The sequence below is a fragment of the Enoplosus armatus genome, chromosome 4, assembly GCF_043641665.1.
Source record: "Enoplosus armatus isolate fEnoArm2 chromosome 4, fEnoArm2.hap1, whole genome shotgun sequence".
Classification (NCBI taxonomy): Eukaryota; Metazoa; Chordata; class Actinopteri; order Centrarchiformes; family Enoplosidae; genus Enoplosus; species Enoplosus armatus.
The window spans coordinates 14,770,097-14,790,705 of NC_092183.1; the positions used below are offsets into that span (position 1 = coordinate 14,770,097).

Genomic DNA, 20,609 nt, shown 5'->3' on the forward strand with positions numbered 1-20,609 from the left:
AGCATAGTTTGCAGCTTTCTGACAAGTTTCATTCTTTGAGTCGGAATCACTGAAAAAACATTTCTAGACAAGTCAGAGTCTAAGGTTTCGAACAATAAAAACAATTTTTGGAAAGATTACACAGAATAGATACATTCACACACAATTTAAAACAAAGCTTTTCCCTAATGAGGAGGACACCTGGGAGGCATCTAACACACACAATGCAAACTGACAGTGTTCACAATAATATTGCAAACAGCCCGAGGAGGTTTTTCTATATTATTTGGGTAAAAAGCACCTCAAAGACTAATACATACATCTAAAAACACTGGAGTGAAGGCATTACATGGCGTTATAGTCCTAAAACTTCACTGGGCTTTCTGTAAATACTATCACATGACAGTGATTCATCTGACGGCTGAACAAATCACACAACAGAACAAACGTCTAACAGTAGGACAGAGAGTCTTTGGGGGCTCGCAGCTCTTATTGGTATGAAAATATTTGATAAAATGTCCGACTATAATGCCCAAGTGTTATCACAACATTGGTCATTGTAATATTGCAGACGATCAGAATGCAAACACAAGAGTAGGTCATTCTGGTGTCTTATAAAAGACAACATGACACACAGACTTCAGGACGGTGCAGTGAGATTTGAGGACCACATGACAACAACGAGAACAGGCTTCACAGAGGACATCGTAAAAATGTGTTTGCTGGCAGAAAAGCAGCTGCTAGTTATGAAGTCATGAAGAAATTAAGTCAATTTGTAAACACGTCTTTCTAGCATCATCACTATAAAAACTGAAAAACAAAATCTATTCACATTATGAAACTTGTTTTCATCAAAGGACTACAATCACAGCTTCTCTTGTACTGACTAATAAAGGCACTTTTTAACTTTTAATCTTGAGATGATAAATGCTGGCAGTGATCTCCGCTGCATTAGAGGTCACACCTGTCCGACTGAGGACAGAAAACCCTGATGGTTCGATGGACGATCATCTGTTCAGAAAGTCCAGCTGATTCCACTATAAACACCACATGATGCCCTGTAGCAGATGAGCTGCTTTTCACAAAACTCTTGCAGCAACATACATGTGTGTAAACTGTCTTCATCTTACCCGGGGTCAGAGGTCATATTCTGCTGCACACTGCTGGAGATACCATTCATACAACTTCCCCTGTGGAGTAAAAATGAACAGTGAGATTCACAATCCCGACGTTTCAAATCTGACAAATGTTCATTTAAACCTGCATTGAAGTTATAATCATTTAGATTTTCATGAAATCAAACACATTTGATACTGGTTATGGTCTCTCTATATAGTAGGTTTAGCTGGTAATGACTCCGCCATTCCTGCGCTGGATTCAAATCACGAGGGATTCACAAGAAATAGCGCAGCATGTAATCCATTTACATTTACACAACTGACATATTACAATGTTACAAAGTTGTTGTCACAAAGTGTTAGCAGTAAAGTTTTGGGCCCCAAAACAATGAACTGAAAGATGCTAAGAAGCAACGCAGAGCTGAGAGGAAGAACAAAGTCACCTTCCACATTACACACAGTATTACTCTTACAGTGTTACTATTACATTACACATAGTATTACTGCAGCTTTAACGTTTGTACTAGACATGGCTTCATGGCACAAAACAGACATCTGACCTTCTTAATTTTGACGATGTCCTGGATGTATTCACTGTACTCTGTCATCGCCCTCTTCTCCTTCTTCGTCAGAGTTTTATTCCGTCGGCTGAGAATGAAGAACATCACGACAATGTTCACTCAGAATTTCAATAATCACGTCCTCTGTGTGTGTGAGAGAGAGAGCTCTACTTTATTGAGACATTTCTCTGAGGGTTAAGGTTTTTTATGTTGAGGGTTTCATTTGGAGTAACCTGGTTCCCATATGGACCAAAGGTCCATTGTGTGCAATCTACAATCATTTTCATTATCATTTTGTTATTTTCCAGATTAATCATTTGTTCTACAAACAAAATCTGAAAATACTAAACCCCAAAATGATGTCTTTAAATGTCAACAGTCCGAAACCCAAATATATTCTGTTTACACTGAAACACAGAAAATCTTCACTTGAATATCAAAATAGTGGCAAATTAATTTTCGACTGATTGTTTCAGCTCTACGTGTATGTATGTATGTATGTTTGTATTGTATATTTGTAACACTTACCCTGCAAAATATTTAGCTAGGAAAAGCAGGAGGTAGCAAAGAGCACCAAAAATGATCACAAACACAACTTGTCCATCTTCTGGTATCCAGTCCCATAAATACATCACTATTCCCTATGAGACACACATTGAATGGACACTGAAGTACACTTCAAGAAAAATGAGAAAGTGAAAAATATACATATATATATATTTTATTGTGACGTTATTTGTCATTTGTACAAATATCCCCTGCGTGACTCTCAGGACTTACTGTGAAGATGGAGACGGACTGAGCCGGCCCTTCCCCCAGCAGCTCGTCCAGCTGCTCTTTGGAGAAGGTGTTCACAATGAAACTGAGGATGAAGAGGGTAGGAAGGACAATACCCAGAGCCCCACACAAGAACGAGTGAAGACGGACGCTTTTGTTGTGAGTCACATCAGCCCTGCGTGCACACAGAGGAAATCTGGTTTTAATATCACGTCTCCTGCAGCGGGTAATATCTGGTGACTCTTATCTCCTTGTGATATGGTTTATTTGCTCAAAGATGCCGCCTGTCATTTCACATCAGGGGTAAATTAGAAATAATTCGAACACAGTAACACGTCAAACCTGTCCTGGTCTAGTCTGCTGCTGATGGTGGAACAGATAAGGTCACAGTCTTTTTCCAGCTGATCCAAAGTCTTCTGAACGGCCTGGTTGATGGTCTTCTCGATGGTCTGACACACCCCATCGATCTGGTTCACACACCGGCTCGGCTAAACAAGACAAAGGCTCATGAGTGCATCAATTTTGGAATAAGTGCACAAACATGTGCATCTCAAAGAGGGAAGGTCTGGAAGCTTCCACAACAAATCCTGAGGGTGTTTAGACTGACAGCCATGTGCACTTAGCAGGAAGTGAAGCTGCAGGAAGTGAAGCTGCACTCGCTCAGCGAAAATAAATTGGAGGTCAGGAGGGATGCACAAATCTACCATGCGGAGTGGAGCTTTGTGGTTGTAGATCACAAGATGGTGCAGCAATAACTCAGGACTGGGGCGACCATTGTCAAAGGTGGCTGATCAAAGGCCATGGTTTACAACCTCTGCCCCCCCCCAAGAGAGGATAACTTGCTCAGTCATCATATTGCAAAATTAATCATCCTGTTCCAGCCACCAGGAAACCTGGAGTGGAGGATTTACATTCAAGGATAATCAATGGCTGTTCACCTTCAAGGATAGCTGAGAGCCTTAAATCCAGACCCAAGATCAGACCTGGATCTGTTAAAGGAAAACACTTCCGAAAAAGCCCAGAAACAGGGGAGGGGGGGCTGCATGATTTAGCACAGAGTATCAGACTGTTATTGCTGTTAATTTTTTTTTTTTTTTTTTTTTTAAAAAGCATTGACTTAAATGTCATTAAAAACCATCCAAAAACCACATCCTGTTAACTGACCACCACGGGAACATATAGCAAACAGTCTAACCTTCTGTGGGTTGGGGATGTATATTGTAGGCATCTCAAAACCACATTTGTTGAGACCTGGACGGCGACACAGTTCCTGGACTATCTGCATCATCACCCTCTGAAGAAATAAACAAACATAAGTCATTTTCTCAGGTTTAACTTGACTTTTTATAGGATCAAATAAAAAATAAAAGCCACATATTTAGTGAACTTACCTGTCTGTCCGTTTCCTTCCCAGCTTCGTCTGCCTTGCTGAGGTAGAACATCAGCTTGTCCCCACATTTCTCACTCAGCTTCTCCACGATGTTGAGCGTGCGTTTGCAGAGTGCCTGACCCATCGGGTCGAAGAACACAAACACCAGGTCGGCCTGTTCCCCTGCACCACAAAAAAAATAAAATAAAACATCCGCTACAGAAACACAACAGCTTTAGAGCAGATAGTAAAACTTACAGCTGCAAAGACATACCCAACCAGGTGATGGCGTTGTTGACATTAAAAGGGTAGACCATGTCCCCGTCCACCAAACCCGGTGTGTCCACAAATGTCACCAGGCTGAACTTCTTCTGCTTGGAGGTGGAGATCTCAGCAGACAGATAGTCCATAACACCTGGAATAGACAAACACTGTGTGTGTACAGGTGCCTCCTTCAGGATAAATTCACGGTAACAAAGATGATAAATAAAAAGTTGTATCGCCGCAGGACGCTGTCACCTCTAATGACTGTATTATTATGTGCTACTGGTGCACCGCAGTGCGGTCAATACTTGGAAACCTGAGGGAGGCCGGTGACATTAAAGATCAAGAACACTAACAACTTCTTGTGCTTGCAGGCTTGCATTTGCAGTGTGAATTTTGCTTGAATTGCAAAAATGCACAGGATGATCTGGAAAAAGACATGTTATATATATTATTATATATATATGTTAGCTGTATACAAACATTAACACATCTGAGAAAAAGCATCAATACATTCTGGTTTCACTCAAACTGTGGCCACACCCTCATAGACGAAACTTCAATTTTAACAGATGAAAACATTCGTTAGGGTCTCCGCTTTTCTCCCTGTCCCTCTGGGGAGTGGTCTGTTGTCATGGTTACACACAACAGCTCTTCAACTGGCAGCTTTAGCATGGGGCGTGGGACATAAAGCTAGCCAGTGAAGAACGACTGTGAGGCAACGCACTGTGAGGTTACAATACTCCACCACAGTCTCCCTCAAACCCCGACTCTGAGCACCAGAACAGGATCACTATTTAGACACACACACACACACACACACACACACACACACACACACACACACACACACACACACACACACACACACACACACACACACACACACACACACACACACACACACACACACACACACACACACACACACACAGGCCCGGGATGACACTGAGGCTGTTTCATAGGAAGAGGCAGGTGTTAACAGCCAGCACAAATCGCATCCTTGTGCTGCAGCGAGCAGGGCCACTGCTGCTGTGGCACATTAGCATTCCTTTATGTTTCTCTTACATCAGCATGGCCACAATATCAATGCATCTGCCTCCTCTCACACATCTTACGAGTGTTTTCCCTCAGTCTCGCAATACCGAGCCACCCCTGTAACGCAAAAGATGACCGGATGACTGTTGCTCTCGTAGGAGAAACATTAAATGCGTGCAGATATTATCAAGGTGCTTAACGTTGGATCTCTATAAGGCTGCTGGTCTATACTTCACTCAGTCAGGACTGTTTACAACATACACATGCATGCATCTTTGCATTACTAAAAAGTAAAAATAGCAATTTAATGCAAGTCAATTTTAAGATACGCGAATCAAACAGCCTTGATACAGACACATTCGTCCACTGTAGTTGAAGAAAGTCCTCTGAGTCTCCTGAAAGGTGAAGAGGAAACGAGAGCGATACTCGCCGATGAGTGCTAAGTTCCTCAAGTGACTGTAACTGAGAAGGCTATGCTGGAGATCCTGTGCACGAGGAAAAGGGCAAAGGCTGCAATAATGCTGCATCGACCAAGACTAAAAAAGAACTTGTTGCACTGAACAGGTCAAACTAGACGCAGTGCAAACACATCTAAAGAAAACCAGCAAGCAACACAGCCAAACATCTATGTTGTATAACAATGAGTCATTTGACCTGTGACAAAAACAGTCATGTAGTCTAAACTCCTGACAACAGGTTGATAAAATAAAAGGCAAAAAAAGACAGAGTTAAACATTCTTTATGTAAGTCTAAAACAATATCAAGAAGTATCTCTGAGCAAATCCTACAGGAGACCAAACTGTATAATCAGCAGCTACTCCCACATAAGGATATATGGTGCTTTTCTGATGAGTCATCCTCAGTCGCTGTGACAGGTAAACAAAGGCCTGATATAGTGCATTTCCAGAGGCGGCGATGAAGTTCACATAAAAAGCCGGCTTGTATTCCAGCAGCAGATTGTTGGTGTTGCGAGGCTCTGCGGGGCCTGCCGAGCGGAGCTGTTGCTGCTGGAGTCTGGGCTGTGCCGTCTCTAATGGCTGTGACATTTCTCAGCAGCTCCTCCTGACTCCACTGCACTGCTGTCGATGGGGCGTGTGACTCCAGCGCCATACCGTGAGCGCTCTGGTCCGCACCCAGTGAACCCTCACTCTCTACACGCTCACTGTCAACGCACACACATACATTGCCCCCCCCCCTCCTCCTCTTCTTCCCCCCTCCCCCGCTGATGCTCCCACTCAGACAGGCAGGCACACCCAGACTTTCTGCACGACCACCTCAACCATCCAGACGCTTCAGACCACTGCTGACGCACAGAGAGAGACGGAGAGAGAGAGGCCACTTCTGTTAAAACAATGTGCCACTAATTACGTCTCTGTCCTCTGTGTGAGAGTAAACAAGTGGTGCAAATGTAATGAGAGGGGAACAGGAGTCTGGTCTGACTTATAAAGAAAACTTGATACGTCAAGCTTATGACTCATGTTGAGTCATCAAGGTGAAGCAACTAAACTGGCCCTCACATCACAAAACACAAGGCTGACCTATGACAACCAGAAACATGCACATCACTCATCACGAGCAGCACACAGCGCCCGCCCGAATTTCAGTCCACGCTTTGGATGAAATGTGGTTTTAAATCCAGTCTGCTTTATCTAAAAAAGAAGAACTTTTTGCACTTGAGTCTGTAACGTACACTTAAGATTAACTTTAACCATTTCCAGTAGGACATATTCATGAGCCACACAGCAGAGCACTATCTTAAACCTCAAAGGAGCCAATCTCTCTCTGTGTGCAACTCATAATTACATTCATCTCCTGTTCTTCTTAATGCTGCTTCTCCCTGCTGTTCCAGTACATTTTAACACATTATCCCCTTACGTTTTTCATCCTGATAGCAGCAAAAGGGAGGAAAAAACAATACAAAACACAATCATATGCATTTCTAAATTGCATTCATTTGAATTTTTAGGCATTATGAGCACATGACGTGCACTACAACTGCAGTGCTGATGTTATCAGCGCACAAAAGGAGGATATACTTGATGCTAGTTTCTGTATCAAAGGCAGGGAGATGAAAAGCTACTAGATTTAAGTGATTATCCTCACAAGGAATACATAAAACATGTACTAAACTGTTCTATTACGTGAGATATTTAGAAGTGTTTCTGTTATGTGACGCATCACATTAGAAACTGTGCAAAAATCTGCATGCAGTCCACACATAATGATTCATTTAGGATCATAAAAATGGATTTCACTAGAAAGATAAGTACTGTGGAGCGGCGTTTCTCTTAGGAGCAATATCACTACATTTTCAGTACAACCGAGGAAAATCATTCAAATAGTGCACTTTTCAGAAAGCCATTATGAGTTACTGATGCTAAAAAAGAAGAAAGGGCCTACCTTTGAACTCAAGGAGTGGTCGAAAGTGAGGGTAGAGATGTAGTGTAGCATTTCCCTGTGAGAGAGTTAAAAAGACAACGTGAGAAATAACCAAATATTAATCTGCAGCTTGCTACAACAGAGTCCTCTCTCTTCTCTGCACTTCGCACTCAAGTCGTACACCAGCTGCTGTGCTGCAGCTCAGTACGCTCGCTTTAAGCTTTTCCTGTACATAGGAGATAATCCTTCCACTCTGCAGTCCTGCACTGCAAATATATTATTCATCTTCATCACCTTCACCACAGCAGGATATGAACAGAGAGGCAGAGGAAAAGGATGAGAGAAGACAGAGAGACAGGTGTCTCCCGAGCCTGTTTATATGCTGCAAAGATGCCTGTGTGTGTGTGTGTGTGTGTGTGTGTGTGTGTGTGTGTGTGTGTGTGTGTGTGTGTGTGTGTGTGTGTCTATACAACAAAGCCCCTCATTGGAGCAGCATACAGAATGAGAAATCACCACTGACTGAGGGAGTGCCCCTCCGTACACGCTGACATCGAACGTATCGCTTCATCAACCTTTATGAGCGGCTGCAGCTTCAGTTCCCATTACTGAAGTTAGAAATTAAAAAATCCCTCATCCACAAAACTGAGAAGTACCATCTGAATATGAAATACTGCTCGTTAACAAACAAGATCTGGAAATAAAATTAGAAAAGCATTCAAATGAAGCATGCAACACAAAGCTGGTTGTAAGAGGCAGTCATCATGGTTCTCTTTGCAAGCATTAGTTGGTGCTCCTTTAAACTGCAAACGTTGCCGTTCTTACCGTCAGGGATTCTCTTTTGCGACCACTTGTGATGAAGGTGAACCCCTGCGTTTCAATAGCGACACCCGCTTTCTGTATGTGCTCTTCAACGTACCTGAAATGACAGCAACGGGCATCAAATGCATCAGAAACTGGTCTCATCTTTGACGTAAGTGCACAGGATCTAAAGCAACGACAGCTCTTATTCATGGCAGGGATGCAGCTGACCATTATTTTTTCACACTGGTTTATCTGTTGTAGTAATAGCAATTTTAAATGTCAGAAAATATTGAAAAATGACCATTATTATTCCACAGTGCACAAAGTGACGTCTTCATATTGCTTATTTTGTCCAAAACCCAAAGACATTCAATTTACAATCATATGAAGCAGCAAATCCTCACATCTGAGAGGCTGGAACATGTGAGTGTTTAGCATTTTTCCTTGATAAATGACCACAGCAATTAATCAATTATCCAATTGTTGCTAATTCATTTCCTGTCTATACCAGGCTGGTTTATTGGAATAAACTGTGTAAACGGGCAGTCTATACGTTAGAGGATTAGTTGATGGTGGGACGTGAATTAACATCTCAGGAGACAATAAACTACACACTGTCAAACAGGACAAAAAATATTCAAATGTACAGACAGATACAGTTCTCAGCATTAATAATAAATGTGAGAAAACAGGTTCTTCCTCTCGGGGAGAATCCCAATTACAATTTGAAAACAAAAATCACTCAAGTTCCTGATTAAACCAATTTAACAGCAGCTATGGGAATAAAATGAGAGTATAACTCATGTAATATTTCATTTTCTGTTTACTCCCTCTCTTAAAACAGCCCGCACATCAACAACTTCATGCTAAAAGCACCTGGAGCCCCTGGGGTAGGCCCCCCCACCCCCCCACCCCACTGTAAAATATGTGAGGTCAACACAATCCTGCACTGGCTGAGGGTAACATTTCAACCCCTCAAACAAATATTAGGGTTGTGCGATGAATAACAGTTTCTTACCAACAGTAGAGCCAAAACAATTAATTAGTTTGATGAAGGACAGAAAATTAATTACCAACATTTTGTTAAGTGATTAATTGCTTAAATGTGCAGCTTTCAGCCTCTCAGAAGGGAACACCTGCTGCTTTCCTTCGTCACAAATGGAATAACCTCAGGTTTTAGACACTTCATCCAACAAAAAAAGCTATTTTGAAGATGTCCCTTTGGGCTCTGCGGACGTGTGATGGACATTTTTCAGTATTCTCTGACATTTCATAGACAAGACGATTATAACAAAAATAATCGGTCGGAGGATTCATTGATAAAGAAACTCAACGTTGCAACAATAAGACCATAGACATGCGTCTTTTTCCTGTGCCGTTTATAACCCAATATATATCTGCATTATGCCATTGTGGGCAATGTTGCTATCAGTGAGACAGTTTGATGGACATATTGGATTTACAGGATGTTAGGCTTAATGTGATGAAGTACCTGAATTTGTCAGGTATTTCATTTGTTGTATTAGCCAACAACAGACATTTCCATCTGGTTATTTGATCTACAAATGGGTAGCTACAATTTCTAAAAAACGTACTATATCAAGATATATGTGGTTAAGGAGACATCAAATTACATGTAACATGATTTTATCCATATCTCCTTCCCCTGAATGCTCATGTTTTATCAGAATTAGTACGGTGATTATTTTCTGTAGCTTGAAACTGCTATTAAAACACTCAACATGGCATGCAAAATGACAAACAACTTCTATTTGTCTTTCCCTGTCAGCTTTGCAAATCCTACAAATCCACATTTCCTCTGGCAAAACGAAACTGCTGAACTTTATTCAAACCACAAAGTCCTTTTCAAAAGTCATACGTGAAGACGATATTTCTGTGTTACTTGTTACCAAACTGTCATTCACACATGGCACAGAGCAGCTGACTGCTACTGTAGACCCCGTTAGCAATTAAGATGTATTACCAGTTAATGAAGGAGCTCTTCCCTGCAGAGTGGTTACCCATTATCATCACAATGATCTTCTTTCTGGGAGGCAGGAGCCGGACTCCAAGGCTGCTGGCAATCTTCACCAGGCCTGAAAACACACACAGTAAGCAGGGCATGCAGCAATTAAAGCGTCATCATCCCAATGTAATGCTTAAAATCAGCCGTGAAATAAAATGCAGTACAGGAACAAAATGGCTCCAGTACTTTTAAAATGTGAGTAAAAACAACTAAATAGTAGGCCTACCTTTGTGCTTAGTCAACAGATGCATTGTTAACAACCAGTAATACGAACATTTATTTCTCAGTCTCAGTTGTGGCGTCCAAAAAGTATTAATACAGAACTGATTTTCCATCAAAAATATATTTTTTGTCTCATTTCTAGAAATCTAATCTGGGCAAGGAAAGGGAATAAGCAGCACTTGCACTTTGTGGGAAAATGACAATTTGCTGCTTTTCTCTTTTAAATTATTGTAAACTGAATGTCTTTGAGTTTTGAGTTCTGTCACCTTGGTCTCTACGAAGTTGCGATGGGTATTTTTCACTATTGTTGGGACATTTAATAGACTATCAACTGATTAATTAGAAAAAAAAGTAATAAGCAGATTTATCGATTATGAAACATTTGGAGCCCCAAAACAAATTCCTATTAACCCTTTAATAGTTACCCAATGACTTAGTTCCCTCCAGGACACTTCCTATGAAATTGTCAGGAAATGCTGAACCCCTAAAATAACTAGAAACATCATTACAAGTGGAGCTAAAATTGACAACCGAGTCTTATTTTCTTAGTTTCTGTCTCCTCTCTTATACCACAGATAAAGGACTCATAGTGAGGCTCCTCCTTGAGGTGCCGAGAGAGCAAAGTCTGCAGTAGAACAGGATTATTGGTCAGTATTCAGTATTATCCTCATGCTCAAACCAAACCCCATGTGCAGATCAGTGTATGACAGAGCACGCTGGTCAGGGTCAGATGCAGGCGCTGCCCTGCAGAGCTGCAGAGGAGCCGCAGCTCAATGTCATGAGTGTGACACTGACAGACAGCTGCCTGCTGAGGACCACCACCCACTTTACATATCACACCAGCAGCCCTTCACTTTTACCTTCTCTACAAACTTCAGACCGACTCCTGCTAAACCACTAAGTTACATAACAGCTCAACTGTGTCTGCTGCTCGGTCCTAACTCAGCCGTAACGGCGACTCTTGTTAATCCGGGTTATTGGTTATTTACCGTTCTCGCTGTCGACATACAAACTGTGGCATTCTTTCAGTATCCTCTCACTCGGTGTGGTGATCGCAGACTCCAGGGGGTTCGCCACAGACCGGGGCTTTCTGCCCGACATTATGACCACCAGCCGACAGCCGCCTCTCCGCTGTTTCCCTAAAACCACCAGGGGAAGGGTTTCAGTGTTGCACAGACCGATCTCCTGTGCGGATGAAGCGCCCCCCTGCGGTCAAACACTAGCAGGACACCTGAGACAGACAGCCTCTCGAGCCTGCAGCCTGCAGGGTTTTAGTCTGCTTCTTCAGGAATTAGATTTGACCCTTGGACCTGCCTCTAAAATTGCTGGCTGGATTATCAAAGCAGGCAAATGATCAGGGGTCTCCGCAAGCCCCTGATGACCTGTGCAGCAATTACTTTGTCATAATTCAATTAATTTGTTTGGCAATTTGCACTAAAAGCACAATATAAATTGAAATGGTGAGCATTTATTGCTCTAATTCTAACTACTTTATATACTGTTGGGTAGTTAAATCTACAGCAGTGCATCATATCCATCATGTGTTTGTAGCATCGCCATCTTGTGAGAACCACATATCTCTAAAAAAGTCAACTTTTCATGAGCTCAGAACAAAAGTCAAAATCTATTTTTAAGTTGTAATTGTATCTTTTTTCTTCTGTGGTTCTCACGTTTACACTTAAGTGTTAAACTATACATAATCTTATTTTTTATATTCTTTTATATTTTAATGATTTGTTTGAGACATTTTGTTCCTCTATCATAGTCTTTCTTATTATAATGTGTAGTATAGTATAGTGTATCTTGTTATAGTGCACCTGCTGTTGTATAGTGCAGCGTTGTATTATGTTTATTATTTGTTGACTCAACTATGGTTTATACTATTGATGCATTTTTGAATTGACTTGATAGTGCTTGTACTTAGTGATAGTGATAGTACTTGAGTAAATGTACTTTCCACCGCTGCTTTTACACCATGTTGTACACAGAAATCAACACCGTGTCCACAATTATTTTCACCTTTTAATGCTATTGTAACCTCAGCTGCCCACGAGTAACGTCAAAGCTTTGATTCAGTCATTTTGAGTCGAGAACAAATGAGGGATTAACTCAAACAATAGTTAGATTAAAGAGGGTTAGGTCCACCCAAAAAACAGACCTGATGTCCATTTTTTGGAAAGTTGTTGTTTATTTGTGTCATGAACATACAAGTGCCCAGCCCACACGGACGTACGTAGAAGACACCAAAAAATAACATTGCAGACATTTATTAAAGAAGAGAATAACTTGTTACATGTACCATTACATTGCAATCAAACACTTGTCTCCTCGCTCAACTCATCTGCTCTCTTCCTAAAACCCAAGTCTTTTATAATCAGAAGACATTATTGATTACGATTAGGACATTTTACTAAAAAGGAATAGCCCTTAAATGATCATATAATGGGCAATATCACATAACACCTCGCCCACATCCAATAAGAAATGAAACCTGTTCTCTTTAGGGGAGACCATAAAAACTACCTGCTGCTATGGTTAATGTTAGTGTACTACAGATGTTTTATGAGACAATGTGTGTGTTATTGAATTCAGGCGACATTTTGTAGAGGTGGTCAATATATTTATAAATATAAAATTGGGTTTTATTTTGGCTGAGATTCTGTGTATCACACGTTGTTCCCAGAGCTACTACAGTTACTGTCACATGAGTGTTTCTTTTATCTGCTGCCTGGGGAGCAGCTCCAGGATCTGTCTGAGGGTGACATCATCACAAAACCAAAGCTGAACTGTACATTATGAGGTAACAACATGCGTTAACTCTCTTTTGGGGTGGATTTGCACTGTAAGGCTCAAATGGCCAAATGGTGGCACGAGCAAAGTCTCAGAGGCTCCTGCAGGATTAAGAGTTTCTGGCCGGCAAAATCGACTCTTTTAGGTCATGTGTGCAGAGCAGCGTGCCCTCAAAAAGCCTCATATGGCCTACTCATGGGCTGATGCTGGCAGCAATACAGAGCATCTGATGGTGAGAAAAATGCATTCATGTTTTGTAAATTTATAAATCAATTTTGATTTCTTCTCACATTTTCTACTGACTTAAAGTTGTCTTGAAAGCACTTAAAACAGGCAATTAATATGTTCATACATACATTTTGAAATAAGATCATAACTTGTTATAGTAGATCCTCTTCCAATAATTACAATATATTAAACAAAGTATTATTAAATACTATCTCTGGGCAGTTGTATGAATGTTAGTGTACTTTTCTGGCACATGAATGAAGAACATTGGGTTCATGTTTGAGTGCAGAACTAGATCATAAGGAGGTTTTTAAAAAGCTGTGAGTATAAGAAAATATTGTCTAAAGGCACATCATGTAAAGGTCAGTATTATTTCTGTATTTGGGTCAGCAACCCCTCCCTTACCCGTGGGCAAGCCTCAGTACCAGGCAGGCATTAAGGGGTTAATGAACACCCTCCCCGGAGCCGAGATCATGCTGCACCTTTCAACCGGCTGCCATAATATAGGAGCTCCGCCTGAAGTGGAACATCCATTATAAATGCTTTATTCAAACATCATTTCACATCATTTCACGGCAGCTTCCAACATGAACTTCAGTGCGGGATCTGAGCCTTCAGACAAACAGGTGAGTTAAAAGCGACCCTCTACTTTCACAATTTAACACCTGAGAAGGCAACGAGGGAGATGAGTGCTTTCTGAGTCAGTCCACGTTATTCTGTCGTCAACTTTATTGTGAATAAGTTCATCCACTCATGCAGAGTCATCACTCTATTACCGGGACGGGCTGCGGCTCTGAGGGGCGGTGCGAGGGTCTGACTGGAAAACTGGAAAGCTTTTCAGTCTGAGATGAGGTTCATTTTTTTATTGTCGTATTTATTGGCCGATGAGTCCTTCGCTCAGATGAATAGTAATCAGTGCAGAAGTAAAATGCAAATGTCACATGTAATCAAATGGAAAATGTAAGTGGTGCCACTTACTAATGAGGCTCTCTTTATAAAGGGGTTATAAATTGAAATTAATGGTTTATTAATGGTTAATAAATCGTTTTATGTAATGAAAATATAAATTAATCATTATAGATCCATTAAAAGCCATTAATAAGAGCAAATCTGGGGTTGCTAGGTTGTAAAATATCCCTTTGATTAGTGTTGGTTTCTCACCTTCTAATCATCCAGCATGTCTACTATAAATATTAATAAGCTGTTAATAAATTGATTTTTGTCCCCAGATGTTATGCTAACGTTTCCCAGTAGGCCCATTGGAGGAGTCTTCATGATGAAAAAGGTAAAGCAAGTGTCCTGCTGGAGGAGGATAAACACCCGCCACAACCTGGCAACCCAAAACGTGTTCTTATCAGTGGCCTATAAAGGATTTATAAAGCATTAGTAAATGAATAATATTAAAGCAAAACGATTACAACTTATGAAGCCCATAATAGAGTCGTAAAGAGGTGCCATGTTATCCACCCTGCAAAAATAAAGATGAACAGACATGTAGAGTTTTATGGTGCATTTCATGACCCCTGACCTTTTGCCCATCACTCCATCCATTCACCTTTTTTAATAGAGCATTCAGACTGTAGCTGCCCCACGTCACATCTCGTCACTTCACTGACTGCTCTTCTGAAGTTTGAAACATAGAGGGAGTCAGCACTGTTCAGTCATCACATTACTGCAGCACATCGCCTCCTGTATTCTGAGCCTGTTCACATCTGTGTTACACTTTCATGATATTTAAGGTTCATGGAAATATGAAAACAAAATCCAAATGGGCCACAGCTACTTATCAATATTGTTATTGGTGAAACCAAAAATGACCCATGTTTTTGTGACACACGCGTGTTTACAGAAGGCATCTCTCCCAGTAATGAAATATCCAGTGAACACTGGTCTCCTGTCTCCTGCTGGTATCTACACTGACTTAACCTGCATTCAGGATGTTTCGTTGTGTATTAAGTTTGCTGGTAAATACAGTCAGTTCAGCGTCTCTGGACGCGCTTCCCTTCTGTCTTTCGGAGAAATGAAACCAAAATCCCCGTGAAATCTCCATAAACATGGAATAATGTGGCCGATTCTCTTCACCCCGCGGTCACTTTCTGACAACAGATCGGTTGTGTCACCCTCTGTATACCCCCCGCCCCCACGTCACATTTAAGTTTCCCGTTGAGAGCAAACTCTTTACATGAAGGACACTCTGCGCACAAACGGCGAACATCACCGGACGATACTTTGAGCAAAACATCAGCGATAAAATGCCAAAAACCTTTGAGGAAGAATATCAACCACTTCTCATAAAAGAAATCAAAGATACAAAGCGGATAAAGGTATGTGGATTATATAGTAGGATCTGGGATCTGCAGATTTCTATCTACGATTACATGAATATCTGTGATCTCTTGTGTTTTATTGCAGCTTCCAAGCAAATCACTTCTGCTGACTGTGTGTGCTGCGTGTATAGGAGGAACCTTTCAGTATGGATATAATATATCAGTCATCAATGCGCCCACAGTGGTAATAACACTACTGTCTGTCATATTCCTAATTGATAACAGTTATAATAATGTTAATGCATGGGAGAGAGCAAAAGATGCTCTGCAACATAGTGGTATAATATTACACAACACAACTGTACAGTATTTATGCACAGAGTGTGTGTGTGTTGACATTTTGTAATAGATTATTAGTAGTTATTTGACATAAATCACATACACACTACATTTCCACCACATAGTGCACAAATATGTCTTTTTTATATTTTAGATGGAGGGGTCGGTCCTTTTTATTTCCCCCGCTGAATGTGCACGTTGTGTTTTCCTCCTTTTGTCTCCAGTACGTGCATAATTTCATCAACCAAACCTGGAGGGAGCGATACCAGACAGACATATCGGAAGACCTTCTCACCCTTCTTTGGTCCGCTATTGTGTCCATATTCACTATAGGAGGACTTATAGGAGTAACAGTCGGTGTGACGTTGTCTGTGAAGCTGGGCAGGTATGGATAAAAAAAACTACAACATTTTGGCTAAATGATCCTATTTCCCATATTGTATTAATGTTATAATGTTGCAATGTAATGTTCCCCTTTCAGGAAAGGGGCACTGATGGCCAATAATATATTTGCATTAATGGCTGCTCTGCTGATGGGTCTGAGTTACCCTACAGGATTCTTTGAGTTACTCATCATCGGACGTCTTCTCACTGGAATAAATGCAGGTAAATAATTCAGAAATACATTTAAAGACTGTGTTCTTATATCCCAGTGAAACACGTATTTGTATTATATGTATATTATATTCATTTGAACACGTCAAACTTCTGAAATGTGGCTTTAATCGTGTTTCATTTTCTTAGGCATTGGCATTTGTGTTCAACCTCTGTATCTGGGGGAAATAGCTCCAACTGCACTCCGTGGTGCCATGGGAATGGGAACGTCTGTGTTCATCACTGGTGGGATCTTGGCTGGACAAGTGATTGGCCTCAAGTAAACGCCAGATATATTTGTTTTTAAACATCAGACAAAATATGAACCTTTTCTTGCTCTTTTGTGACATTGATGCAACATCTCTGTGTGATTCCACAGGGAGCTCCTGGGCAGTGAGGAGTACTGGCCCATCCTGCTCTCCACCACATGTATCCCGGCGTTCCTGCAGCTCCTGATCTTTCCCTGGTTCCCCGAGAGCCCGCGCTATCTGTTCATTGACAGAGGAGATGTTGAGGGATGTAAGAAAGGTAACCTGAGCAACTTCTGCACTGTTACTTCCTTTTCAAAATCGTTGTGATTCAATCTTTGGCCTGCAAAGATTGATTTAGTGCACATGACAGCGTAGTTTAGAAAAGTCGAGGAGTCATTTGTCTTCATGGCTGTGAGTTCCAGCATGTGATCACACTCTCGTAACGCCACGATGATGTGAAAATAATCTGATTTGACGCAGGAAACCTTTTGATGGGGTTCTCAAAAACAAACCCTGTAGCCTGATCAGATGAGAAGAAAAGAAAACTACAATCACCATGTGTCATGTGCTTTCCTGCATTCTGCAGCCCTGAAGCAACTGCACGGTGCTGATTATGATGGTGAATGGGACGATATTGAGAAGGAGAAGAACAATTTAGCAGGTTTCCAGGCCAAGAAACCCTGGGAGCTCTTAGCTGATCGTAGCGTCCGCTGGCAGCTTCTCTCCGTCGTCCTGCTCAACGCTGCGCAACAGCTGAACGGCATCAATGCTGTATGTACATGATGATATACCTGTTGTCTTCCAGTATTCTCTGTCCTGCTGTCTCTCACATGGTTGAATCCGGAAGAACACATTTTTTTATTTGTAATTCGATTTTCTTGTCTATATTTCCTTCAGATTTACTTCTACGCAGATTACTTGTTCAGGCAAACTGGTATTCCTGCTGATAAAATACCATATGTGACCGTTGGCACTGGTGCCTGTGAATGCGTCACGGCTTTAACATGTGTAAGTATGAGTTTTACATTTTATTTTATGTGCATTACTTGCAATTCTGATGTTCCTTCACGCTACAGGAAAAAGATAAATAAGGATAGGTGCACAACAACAGGAGTAAAACAGTCAAGACCCTTCTAATAAAAACCTCAAGCTGAAATAAGTAGAACAGAAAGAGGAATGATTTTACTGTCCACCAAAGTGGAAAATTGTCTTATATAGAAATAAAAACAGCACAAAAGCAATCAAACTACTGAAACAGGGTATACAGTGGTAAAAAATTAACTCAAATATATGTGGAGCATAAAATGATATGCCAAAAAAGGTCAGAGTAAAATTCAAAGTGTTTGCCCGGAGAGTGTTTGGTCTTGTGACATGCTGTGTGTCTCACAGGGTATGCTCATTGAATGTCTGGGAAGGAAAGCGCTCATCACAGGAGGATACACACTGATGAGTATCTGCTGCATTTTCTTCACGCTGACGCTCTCCTTTCAGGTAATTACCCCCAGGCATTGTTAGATATTAAAACCTTTGTTCCATACACATGACCATAGATAACACTTTGTGCTAACATTTCTTCTGTGTGACCATCTCTCTCTCAGGATGCCAGCCCAGTATTTCCATACCTGAGCATGGCGTGTGTGTTTGCTTTTATCCTGAGTTTTGGCTTGGGGCCAGGTAACTGACTGATTTAGCAACTTTGAAGTCTTTCCTCAGCAGCTGCTGCTGCACAACGATCACAACTAGCTTTCTTTTGTCGTTTCTTCTTCTGTGAAGGTGGCGTGACTAACATCTTGACCACTGAACTGTTCACACAAACCTCACGCCCTGCAGCATACATGATCGCAGGCTCAGTGAACTGGCTCAGCTTCTTCTTCATCGGCCTGGCCTTCCCTTTTATTGTGGTAGGTGTCCAAAATGATCACAAAGGACAATATATCTTCATTTTCAAATGTTTTATCAACACCTGGTACATTTCAAATTAGTAAACAAAGCTTGCATATTTGAGAGAGTCAGACTCACTTGTGTTGTATTATGTTTTCTTTGTACAGCTCGGGCTGCAGCAGTACTGTTTCCTGGTGTTCTTGGTCATCTGCTCCTCAGTGGCAGTGTACATTTTCTTCATCGTTCCTGAAACCAAGAACAAAACCTTCCTCGAAATCCAGAGTGAATTCCAGTCCTCCAACAACAGAAAGGCCTGCAGTGCCGATGGAGCAGGGACAACACTGTTATCAACTTCTTTGTGAAATATAACTTATATAAATATAAGTGAAGCTTTTTTTATGTCACAATATTTATGTCTCAAAGATGTGTAATTGCCTTGAGGATTTATAGTCCACGCACAACAAAATAGATCTGTACAGAAAATGTGTTAAATGTATCAGTGAATGATGTTGTAAATTATGGTGCTTATAGGGTTGTCATACTTACATCTCATCAGTTCACCCACAAACATAAATTGAAGTGATCTTAATATGTAATATTTTGGTATGATAAATGTTGGTTTGAACAACTTTTATAAAGGATGCTCTACTGAGATTTTTCAATAAAGATCAATTTGTGAAAAACGTTTCCTAACCAGTGTGAACAAGCTCAAAGTGAACTTTTTATGCCATTTAGGCGGCCTGATATTTCAGATTTGGAGAACAAAGGGTTCATTGAAGTGTGTGTCTTAGTGAGAGTGAGCATTAGTAAGAGTAAGAGTATTTGTATTTGCCCAAAGTACTACTCAGACAGTCAAAGTATCATATGTATTAAACAGTGCTCAAGTAAAAGAACTGACGTTTTTTGGAGAGTAGTTATTTAGTAAACATCTAATGTGACAGGAAGAATACATGTGCACAGTACCATCCAACCCCTCTAAGTAAATAAGCATGATGCTAAGTAAATAGCATAATTGTAGGCTGCTCTGTGAATATTTCCTGTTCCAAAAATACAATATTTCCTTAAATATCTATTTGAGTGAAAGTAAAATTGCCTTAGAGTGTACTCAGACGTGCAAGCAACCAAAGGGGGGTACTCAATTACAGTAATCCTACTGAGTACCTGACTTGAGTATTTGGCCCAAATTCCCAACTCCTATAATAGGCTTAACTTCAAAATTAAGCCCAGTAGCCATGAGGGAAGTGGGATCAGAATAGATTTTTCTTTTGCTGAAACTCCTTTGTTTGCCAGTTAGAGGAACATCCATGTTTTAAGGAAATGTATGCTTTGTGATTTGTGATTGGCCTCTCTGGCTTAGTGGCCCATTATAGTCATTTATGTCCTTCAGTGAAGCTGTTCATACATCCATGCAACTAATCTGTAATTTAAATTCTATGCTCCACTTCGCAGCAGAAAGCTAGACATCCCAGGTTTTTACCAATATGTTACAGACAGTTATGCAACAAGTTGTTGTCTCAGACAGCACAGACCATGCAGATTAACCCACAAGGGCACACAGGGGCACAATTAAGCTGTGGGGCCCAATTGAACGTGCATTCCTCTTGTTCTCTGAGCATTCAAGTAATTACATTTTTCTTCACTCCAGAAACAGAACACTTAAGTACTTGGCCCCATGTTGCACACTATGCACAACATAAACAGAAATAATAAATATGTCAAAATAAGG

The 20,609-nt window shown here is 40.9% G+C and overlaps 2 protein-coding genes across 2 annotated transcripts; one reads left to right on the plus strand and one right to left on the minus strand.

Annotated features, from left to right (window-relative positions):
- Positions 1 to 1,097: 1,097 nt before the first annotated feature.
- Positions 1,098 to 11,634, minus strand: LOC139284707 (uncharacterized). Its single transcript, XM_070905065.1, has 12 exons — positions 11,523 to 11,634; positions 10,270 to 10,381; positions 8,307 to 8,400; positions 7,506 to 7,560; positions 4,078 to 4,218; positions 3,826 to 3,986; positions 3,630 to 3,728; positions 2,777 to 2,922; positions 2,438 to 2,609; positions 2,186 to 2,298; positions 1,658 to 1,745; positions 1,098 to 1,169 (listed from the first exon to the last, which is right to left on the minus strand). The coding sequence occupies exons 1-12, from the start codon at positions 11,632 to 11,634 to the stop codon at positions 1,116 to 1,118; spliced, it is 1,347 nt and encodes a 448-aa protein (XP_070761166.1). The 3' UTR covers positions 1,098 to 1,115.
- A 4,169-nt stretch (positions 11,635 to 15,803) lies between these two features.
- slc2a11b (solute carrier family 2 member 11b) lies at positions 15,804 to 19,245 on the plus strand. The gene is made up of 12 exons (XM_070904222.1): positions 15,804 to 15,875; positions 15,964 to 16,062; positions 16,382 to 16,542; positions 16,639 to 16,763; positions 16,902 to 17,031; positions 17,131 to 17,279; positions 17,589 to 17,773; positions 17,900 to 18,010; positions 18,392 to 18,493; positions 18,601 to 18,676; positions 18,776 to 18,903; positions 19,051 to 19,245. The coding sequence occupies exons 1-12, from the start codon at positions 15,804 to 15,806 to the stop codon at positions 19,243 to 19,245; spliced, it is 1,533 nt and encodes a 510-aa protein (XP_070760323.1).
- The last annotated feature ends 1,364 nt before the right edge of the window (positions 19,246 to 20,609 follow it).

Coding starts and splice junctions, on each gene's coding strand:
- LOC139284707 (XM_070905065.1), bottom strand. CDS start 11,634: ATGTCGGGCAGAAAGCCCCGGTCTGTGGCGAACCCCCTGGAGTCTGCG. Junction 1,746..2,185: donor CTAGCTAAATATTTTGCAGG/GTAAGTGTTACA, acceptor CTTCATTCTCAG/CCGACGGAATAAAACTCTGA. Junction 1,170..1,657: donor ACATCGTCAAAATTAAGAAG/GTCAGATGTCTG, acceptor TTTACTCCACAG/GGGAAGTTGTATGAATGGTA.
- slc2a11b (XM_070904222.1), top strand. CDS start 15,804: ATGCCAAAAACCTTTGAGGAAGAATATCAACCACTTCTCATAAAAGAA. Junction 16,063..16,381: donor TCATCAATGCGCCCACAGTG/GTAATAACACTA, acceptor TTTTGTCTCCAG/TACGTGCATAATTTCATCAA. Junction 18,677..18,775: donor GAGTTTTGGCTTGGGGCCAG/GTAACTGACTGA, acceptor TCTTCTGTGAAG/GTGGCGTGACTAACATCTTG.